The sequence below is a fragment of the Artemia franciscana genome, chromosome 3 (assembly GCF_032884065.1).
Source record: "Artemia franciscana chromosome 3, ASM3288406v1, whole genome shotgun sequence".
NCBI lineage: Eukaryota > Metazoa > Arthropoda > Branchiopoda > Anostraca > Artemiidae > Artemia > Artemia franciscana.
The window spans coordinates 22,034,873-22,045,053 of NC_088865.1; the positions used below are offsets into that span (position 1 = coordinate 22,034,873).

At 35.1% G+C, this 10,181-nt stretch overlaps 1 protein-coding gene across 1 annotated transcript in view; it reads left to right on the forward strand.

Moving 5' to 3' along the window:
* Window positions 1-10,181, forward strand: part of LOC136025018 (AT-rich interactive domain-containing protein 2-like) — a gene marked incomplete in the record, with an annotated part of 76,803 nt that overhangs the window by 61,341 nt on the left and 5,281 nt on the right. The window contains 2 exon segments of the mRNA XM_065700648.1: window positions 1,812-1,971; window positions 5,567-5,734. Of these exon segments, the coding sequence (XP_065556720.1) occupies window positions 1,812-1,971; window positions 5,567-5,734 (328 nt within the window).

Below are 10,181 nucleotides of genomic sequence, written 5' to 3' on the forward strand. Positions count from 1 at the left end.
TTCCAAAATCAAGTGGAAATAACAGTGCAAACTGAAAAATAAGCCATATTGTACCATAAAGCAAAGATATACTAAAGAAAACTAACCAGTTTCTGTAGATGCTTGAATTATGCAGGCTTATCTTGACACGATTTTTAAAGAAACTTAAGTTTCAGCTGAGGGAGGGGCGAATTGAGGCCTGGGAGTACAGTTGCCCCCCTCCCTGCCCCTTAGTAAGTTACGTCCCTGATCCTAGCCCGAATTTCTTGGTCGAAGATTAGGCATAATGTCCCTTAGTCTGAACCAGAAATGTGAAAGGATTTCCAGTCTGTTTTGATATTTTTTGGGACATGTTCCTTTACTCCGAGTGTCGGATGAAAATACTCAGATCCGCTTGGCACTTCTACCAAATTATTCCAATCATCAAGCACACCGTAAACAAATAACTGGTATTATGTTTTGAAGCAAAATAACGTAGCCGTAGCTTGCCTATGCGGAATGTTTTTTAGCAATAACATCATTTATTGGGCTGGATTTAGTTTTTGGACAAAACAATACAGCATTAGCCTTTATACGTGATGTAGCTTAAAAGTAAACAAATTGATTGGGTGTCAGGCACTAGAGATTGAAGTTAATACTAAGTGAAAACAGCTTATTTTGAGACCCTCTTTGAAATAATATTTTAATAGAAAAGGGTCCTTCTGAGACAGACCCTTTAAAGATATGAGGGTTAAGGAAATGTGATATTAATCGATGGCGAATAAACATAATCTATACTGCCAAAATAGCACTTCGGTTGGTGAGTCCTATAAAAGGTGATACTAAATCTAATTTCTACTCTTTGAATTTTACTTTTGATAGCTGAATAAATAAATAATCACTGTTTTCCTCCTTAACCCTCCCAAAAGTCTAGCTTGCAAGTTGTGATTTAAAGAAAATAAAATGTTTTCAACAGTTTTCTGTAAAAAAAAAAAAAAAAAAAAAAAAAAAAAAATTTGACATCTAAAGAAAACTTTCAAAATATCAATTGCTACTTATTAAAGCAATCAGTTTGGTTTTACAAAAATGACATATATTTTGAAGAATGTCTTCTAGTTCCATCTTATTCAGGGCTGTAAAGAAAATATTACTGAAACTAACATTAAATGCCAATTTTTTGAAGAATTTTATGAGAAATGGAACATTTATATGTTCCATTAGTATGCTCAAACAAGAATATCTGATTCTTTGACAAATTTGAAACGAATATCAGAAGAAGGGAAGTTTTTATTAGTAATCAAACCTATAATTGAAAAGAAATAACAAAGTAGATGATTTAAATGTTGCCCTATGAGGGGGCGTGTCTAACTTGATATTTATGGGACAATTTAAAAATACCTAAAATGATTTTTTATTTTGATGCTTCGTCGTAGTTAGACTTGTATAGATTACATTGAGCATAATATAAACCTTCTGTTTTGATACCTGTTATTGACAAATTTAATCATCAAGCATAAATTTGCGCTCAAAGTAAAAGAATATTTGTAAAAGAGTTAATATGGGTATTAGATATAGAATATTAGAATACTAAGAAATATTCTGTTAAGAATATTTCTTAGTATTCTTTTGTCAATAAAAGTGTATTAAGTAAAAGAATATTTTTCTTAAAGTAGATGCTATAATGCGTCACTAATCTAGTTCTCTTTCTTGGTTCTCTTTTCCAATCATATATCAAAGTATTTTTTGAAAAGATGCATTAAAATACACTGCCTTCAAGTAAACGAAAATATAATTATATCCCTCCCCCCCTATGTACTTGCTGGTATGCTGTTTATGTCAATATTTACTTCCAGAGCTTTTCGTACACCGAGCGATTTGTATGCACATGCGTGTCGCGTCCATTGTCCAACAAGCTTAGATGAAGGCCAATGTCAGTGGGAGCGTTGCGACGATCTGAAAAGGAAACGACTGTCCTTGATGACTCATCTCTACGATAGACATTGTAGTGAAGACGTAAGTTTTTTTTTGTGCTTAGACCTGGATTAAGTAAGGTATTTTAGAAAGGTTTTAAGTTTTCCTGACCTTCTCAATCGAGCCTTTCAGAAGCCATTTTGCAAAGACCACTTTTTTAAGATTGTGTCAAACAGAAAAGGGGAGTAAATAGCAACGAAAACCACACTGTCTTTTCATCACAAACATCAAAAACAAGAAGAGCAATAGAGAATTCTTTTTGTAAGACATTGGGAATCTCATTAGAATGAATACTAAAAAAAAAAATTCATTTAGTTATATTGGTTGAATCTAGTTGTATGTTTTTCTTCTTATATATTTATATTTTGCTGAGGACGGCCCTTGGACATAGGGCCGAAATATTCATTCTAATTAGGTTTCCACTGTCTTGCGTAAAGAATTTCCTATTGTTATTCTGTCTTTGATGTTTGAGAACGGGGGAGCTTATTTTCCTTGAATACGGTAAAAATATGGTAAAAATGTGCTTTTTAATTTCACTGGTTTGATGTATTTTGCATGTTTGTCACATGTATTCCTGAAGGAAATGCCATTTTGCTTAAATTAACTATAAGGAAATTAGTATAAATAGAGGTATTGGAGAATACACATTAAATGCTGTATGTAAAAATTTAATTCAAAAGAAACAAAAGCCTTGTATAGTTCTAATATTAAAGGAGATAAGGGAATTTTAGACATTCTACTCCAAGAAAGTTTGAACCACTAAATAAAGGTCAAAATGAAGTAAACTTTAAAGGAAAAATGGAAAAATAAAAATTGAAAATAAACTTTCTGGGTATTACTGCTGGTTTGGAAATTCAACACGAGAATTCTAGATTAGCAAAGGAAAAATTTGTTTAATTTTTCAAACAGAATACTAAGAGATCTTCTGCTTGTTCTGATTTTAATTAACTTAATATAGACTAGATGTAAGATTTTTAAATAAAAAGATTATTTCATTTTACTAGAATCTCTTATAAGACGATACCTTTCAGACATACACAATATTATATAGAAGTTTTTGGACTTGCTGTGTTTGAATCATCATATCAGATTTGTTTAAAAACAATAACTGTAGTTCATCAAATGTGATCTTCTTTTGATTTCCTTTTTTATAGCAGTTGAGTTTTTTTCTCGTCTATGTATGGTAGTTTCCAGTATATGTTGACTGTTTAATCTACTTTTTTTCTCTCTTGGCGTTGATAAAGGCTGTGAGATCTGAAGCCGAAATATTTTATTAGTATAGGCATAAAAATAAAATAAAGAAAAATCACTATATGTGATATCTTAGGAATGTCTTAACTGTTATTATGTTCTTAGCATTTAATTATAAATTAAAATACAGCGTAGTTTAAGAAATTATTCAGTTGCTGGAGAGACAATAATCCCAATCTTTTAAAACCGTTCTAATGCGCCTGTGTAAAATAGTTATAAACTAGTAAAACGAACGAAAATTATGCTTCAATCGATTGATTGTCCTATATGAAATTTCAAGCAATTTGAATAAAAAGAAATTTCAATAAAACAAACTTCGATAAAAAGAGCGAAAACTACTCGAGTTACAAGATTTTTTTTACAAGTAGTCCCTCTGTTTTGTTAATTGAATTAAGGATTATGATAATATGCCCCTTGGTCGAAATTAATAATAAAGACTTTAAAAGATTTTTTTACGTTTTGATAATTTATATTTCTAATTTGTTTGGCCACGTGAAAGGGTAGGCACATGGCCATGCATTTTTACTATTGGGACTGTAAGTCAGCTTTGGGCAGCTTCTATTATAACTTAGGTTTCCGCGCCTTTTTCAGAATTTCTCTGGGGGGCAATGAGCTCTCTGGGTATGAATATTGAGAATCCTTGCCTTCCTCGTTATGGCTGCGAACAAGGGTCAATGTTTGAGGGCTCTGAAAGGTCTCACAGCTCAATTAGTTTACTGTGTAATTTGTCTTTGCTTTTAATCAACACACTCGTTTTGGGTTTCTATTAGACTGTGTTTTACCTTGTAAATTTTCTGCGGATATTTATGGGTTTACTTTGCTGAAACCTTGTCCCTTTCTTTCTCTTAAAGCTTCGTGAAGCAGGGTTTAAGAGAGGGATTAACTTTAGCCCTGGGGCTGAAATCCTTGAGCCAGACCCGTAGAGACTAATAACCTTTTATTGAATTTTTTTTTTTTTTCAAAAGAAAGGTACGAAAACAGTTTCAGACTAAACATGCATATGCACATTATGTTGGTGATAGACTGCGTAAAATTGTTTTTAGGCTAATATTTTTTTTTCGGTCGGGTAAATCCAGTAATTTTGACTTTTATAACTTTTTGATTTATTGTTATTCTAGTATAGGGAGGGTATTCATGGGATGTTTCGCTTCTGTGAAATTTTAAAGGAGTTGTGAGAATCAAAACTTCATTCAAGGGCGTTGAAACGCAATTTCCCTCACGAAATTGTTCTGTCTATATAATCTCACTGTTCATTTTATAATGTAAACTTTTTACATGTTTCGATGATACCCTGCACATAAATACAGTTACACTTCTTCAGATTCACACAACTGAAACCCTACTATGCATTTTCTGTACTTCTGTAAGTGAATCAATAGATTACTTAGTTACTGTAGAAATCCTCTTGCAATATAGATATATAGTGAGCTTGAGATATATTGTACTAGAACTTTATTTTCCTTTCCTTTTTTGTGTCAGGGCTATATTTTAAACTATGGTGACAACATATTACAGTTGTAATATAGATATCGTATATATCATAAGACCATAGTACATACCATAAATTAATTTGGAATAAAATATTATATTTGAAGGTCATTGTTGAAATACCTGCATGTGAAAAAAAAGTTTATTTTTTTCTCCGCCGAAACAAACTAATAAAATCCATGACACCACTCTATCGTATTGGGAATGAATGTCTCAGAAATTCATCTTTATATGATTATTTTTGTTCATCTTAAAAATTTTGGGACCACGTCTGTATATTGGCTAGAAGAGGAAACTTGGGGATTTTGGCTTAAATTTCGTATAAGGCAATTTGATTAAGTATCAAGAGTTGCATAACTCTTACAAAGTAGCAAGAACCTTAATTCTTCTGAAAAGTAAACGTTCCCCTGCTTAATGTCTAGTGTAAAAAGAGACTGTTGTTAATTTTCATTGGGCAGTTCATTTTTTTTTTGTCAGTATTATTCGGCTTTATTACAGTAAAAAATCATGTTTACAATTTGGAAATATTTTATTGCATCCGATTCTCTTAATGACCTGATTGTGCCTTCTGATGACGAGTGGCATTTTAAGATCGAAGCCTTTATTCACAGATTTTTCAGTGATAAAGACTTCCCTTATTTATTTATTATAGTTATAGCTCCAAGCTTATGGCTTGTATATTATTTCTTTTAAGTTTATCTCACTTTTCAAAACATGCATCATATCTAATTCAAAGTCTCTCAGAGAGATCCCTTTTAAATCTACCTTATTTGGTGACAAACATTACATTTAACTGCTAAATAAAATACCTTGAATATTGGTTAGTATTCAGATGTTGAAAAAGTTCTAACAGAATTACTGCCTTAGTTACGTTTATTTTTTCTGTTTTAATTTATAGATTCAGAAGCGACTCTCATTGCGTCGAAAGCAGATTGCTCTTCAGGGTAAAACCGATATACCGCTTCCCAACTTGCCTCCTCCTCATCCTGGCTATGCTCCAAATGCTGCGATGTCTGCTATCAGAAGACACGCACTTGTTGACTGGGGCAATGGGAAGGATATCCCGGTAAGCTTTCCTCTTTATAATATTTGTTTATTTTAATGTTTATACTTGTTTGAATTTAAATTCTGTTTGAAGCACTTGGTTATTTAAATTTAATTTAATTAATTGTTTGGGTTTGCTTTCGTACTGAAAGACGGGACAACAATTGTAGTCCCTTTCACCCACATAAATAGAAAGGCTTAGAATTTTTGGCTCTCATGGGTTTCGAATAGCAATAAATTCTAAACCTCTCCTCTTATTATGACTGCAAAAGGGCTACTCGTAATTTCTATATGGTGTTTTGAAAAAATAAATCCAAATGACAGACTATTTAGGGTGCTCCTTAGAGTTTTGACTCTAAGATTCTTTGTCCGTGCAACAGCAAGTAGCCTTTAAAAAAGTAAATCTTTCAGAATTCAGAAATCTTTCAAGAAATTAGGTTAGGCCTATCATCTACAAAAGTTAAATAGCTGCAATTATTAGCGTTAAAGAACGAACTACGAAGAGGACTATCGAGTATATCCCTTTGGAGATGGGAGGGGAGTCAATAATACAAACAATTAGAATTGGTTACAGTCAACTCCTCAAGTAAGCCGATTGTTCAAAAAAGAGAATTGAAAGCCAACTTGTATTTTCGAATAAGCTGGTTGGTCCAAAGCTTTTTTCAGATGATTATAAAACAAACATTGTCAACTAATAGCTTTGTTCTGTCTCACCGTATTGTTGTTGGAGACAAAAATATTTTAGCAAATGTGAAAAATTGACAAAATTTGCGACTATTAAAACCCATAACTTATTCGCAAAGCTTAATATTCCGGTATGACAGATTTTAAGAATTCCAAGTCAGATCAAGGCCAATAAACCTCTGCCTTAAAAAATTAATCTGCTTTAAAAGGAGCGAATTGTTCCCAAATAGTTCAATAAGCTTGCAACAATAGTTAAGAAAATAAACAATTTTTTACCGTAAGTCTTAAAAGCCAACTGCAAAACAATGCTCACGAAGACAGCAAAAGGGACATTGCTGAAACTTTGATTTTGCCCTAGTTTGTCCTATAAGGTAGGGTTAATGACTTTTTTTTTAGTTTCTCTTGTGTATATATATATTCTAAAATATAGCAAGTCATGTATTTGATATTGTTTCAAATTTTTTGCTAAACTTTGCATTTCAAAGTTTGCAATGTCAAATGGCCATATCATGCTTAAAAGTTTATGAGAAATGGAGAATATCCTTTTGCTTCTTATATCAGTATTTTGACCTATAAACAATCAATGAATATGATTTTTAAAAATTTACTTTCTGTAATTGTAAAAGACCGTTATTAATATATCTGGTATTATTTCATATGGTTTTTGCTTATTTAAAACATTCAGCTGAAATCAATAAAATTTTGCCATGTTTACCATTTGGCGATAACACCTCCTTGAAACTTGACATTGCCACTTCTTTTAATTAAGGGGGAAAATAAACATAAGACATCGTGGTTCGTAGTACTAGTTTAAAATTTTACTGGTTGGAGCTACTGAGTTATATATCTCTATGTTTTTCTACTTAATTATATGTCATTTTGGTTGGTTTACTTTTTTTTATTTTTGCATCTTTTGTATCGTTTGTCTTTTTTTTTCCCTTGCTCTCTTCCACTTTCATGAACGAGTTTATGAAAATTTTTATTAACCATAAAATACGCATGAGGGTTTTTACAGTAAAGTAAGTGATTAAAAATAGAAGAGGAAAATGCAACACAAATCAACACCCATAAAAGAGAAAGCAGCAGTCAACTATTGCCTGGGGAAATAAGTGAGACTGCTCTATTCTTTCGAAAAATATTTCTCACTAAGTCTCAGCTGCAAATCATGGGTTGAGCCAGACCGTAAACGATCCTCAACTGTCTTTCTGGACTATATGAGGAGAATCCCTAGAGGATTTTTGTATTCTGAAAAACATAGACCAGATGCTCTTTTCTTCATTGTGCGTAAAAATGTTCCGAGAGGGGAAAGAGCAAGTATATGTGGAAGAGCGAATGAGTTGTAGACTCTGACTAGTATATACCGGTTGTCTCACATTTTGTTACAGATATGAAGTGCAAATGCAACTTTGCACCAAGGTGCACAAGCGGGAGAGAGCGTATTACCTGATTTGGCTTAGGCTGATTGTAGGCTAATTGTAGATGTCACTTGCGCCGTCCGGCTATCAAAACATTTTACCACAGTTTAGCTTTATATTTGTGGGCGAAAGTTGTTTCTTCATGGTGAAAATGGTATTGACTTATGCAGCTTTTTCCGCTCTATTTTTGAGTGCTAGAATCACTCCTGTTGAAGCCGTCGCTGTGCCAAAAACTGACCTAATAAAGTTGCGTTTCCTTTCCACCATTTGGCGCCATCTATCTTCACTACGCTAAGTGCATTTCACTTACTGCGAGAAGTCACAGATGGTGCATCGTCCACCAGTGGAAACAAACCGAAACGAAGGAAACATGGATGCTGGGCAGGGAAAATGAAAGGAGAAGGCGTACAGGGTGTGCTATTTCGGTACTAATGACAAACCGTGACAATTGTGATTCGCCAAAACAAGCGTTTAGCGAAACCTGATGAAAATCAAGATATCCAGAACATCCAAAATACCCAGTCTGAAGAGATTTGACCGAACCCCCCTGTGCCCCATCCAGGACAGCCCGCCTGTTCTCAAGCCGATAGTGTCCTATAGGCTCACCATTCCTAATTTGGCTAACTGTCGATCCCTTTTTAACAAGATGGAAGACTTCGAAGTCCTGCTCCGTAGCAGCAACATAGCTTTTGCTACTGTGACGGAAATTTGGAACCTCGATGAGACTACAGGACAGATTGCTGGATACAATTCATTTCTGAGTACTCGAAATAGTCGAGGTGACTATAGTCGCCGGCTTGTCTCGTCGATTTTCATGCGTGATAACGGCATCTGTATATTACCCAGAAAACGCACAAAACAGGTGTGATCTAGTTTTCTAGCTCCAAACGATTGATACACATAGAAGCCGATATAGCAGTCCTGTCTTCATAATTGCAGGTGATTTTAACCAGACAAAGAAAGCTTGGCTAGCCTCCAGTCTTTCTCTTAATCAGATTGTGAACATTCCCACTCACTTGTCTGGCAGTACCCTCGATCTGATTGTTAAAAACACTGTGGACCTATGCTACCCCCCGACATCGCTTGGACCAGTTGGCTTGTCTGATCACTACGCCCTGTTTCTCAAAGCCAAAAGCTCTGTGAGAAAACCCAAGCCCTCACGGATCACCACTAGACTCTGGAATCCGTGAATATGGCCGCTGGATTACCGAATATGACTTCCAGAGGTTTCAATGGACGTTCTCTTGAGTAAAGGATGTTTGCTTTAAATGAAAAATTGCACTCCAAGTACCTTGAGATATTTCCAACAAAGACTATGGTTAAAAGTGAACACGACAAGCCATGGATTACGCCCACTATTAAGACCCTGATTCGTGAACGCAGCCGCCTTTACTCGAGCGGCATGGGAAATCAAAGAGCGACCCAAAGAAACCTAATAGTTAACATGATCAGAAATGCAAAACGCAAGTATGGTCGTGAAAAAGTTGACCCCATGCTCAACATTGAGCCTGCAAAGTGGCATCGCTCGGTCAAAGCGATGAGCGGTAATGTTTCGAAAACCAGTGTCAAAATATCTGATGATAATGGGCGAAGTTGTGACGTTAATGCATTTCTCACCTCCATTTGTACCACTTTTTCAGCCGTTACCCCCCAGGAGAAAGCCTCGCTTCTTGATGATTGCCCCAACGAAGGGACAATAGCGCTCAGTGAGTTTGAGGTGTATAGTGAAATCAAGAAAGTAAAGACAAACTTCTCTCCCTTCCCAGGCGAAAGCCCTGCAAAGCTTGTACGTGAATTTGCTTTGTTCCTAACCCTACCACTCTCGGCTCTTATAAACCAGTGCTTTGCATCTGGAACCTTCCCTAGATCGTGGAAAAAGGCCCACATCCGTGCAATTCCCAAAGTGAACCCACCCAGGTCGTGTGATGATTTAAGACCAATCTCCCTAACACCATGCCTAGCAAAAGTGACAGAATTGTTCATCTTGCGGTGACTACTAGAGCAAGTAAGAGAGACTATCGACAAATATCAATATGGCGGACTCCAAAAATGTGGGACGTCCATATACCTAGTCAGAATGTACGATCATATCCTGAAATGGCTTGAAAAGCAATGCTGTTTTGTAGACATAGCAGCCATCGACTTTCGCAAAGCTTTTGATCTCTTATCACACGTAGTGGCCTGCCAAAACCTAAAACGAATGGGTGCTAAACGCCAAACGCTAGCCATTGTGCTCGATTTTCTGTCTGAAAGGCAGCAAAAAGTATTTGCTTTACACGAATTTACTGTGACTTAGAGGGACGAATTTACTGTGAAAGTATTTACTGTGACTCAGAGTGGAGTAAAATAACCTTGTGGTGCCCGCAAGGG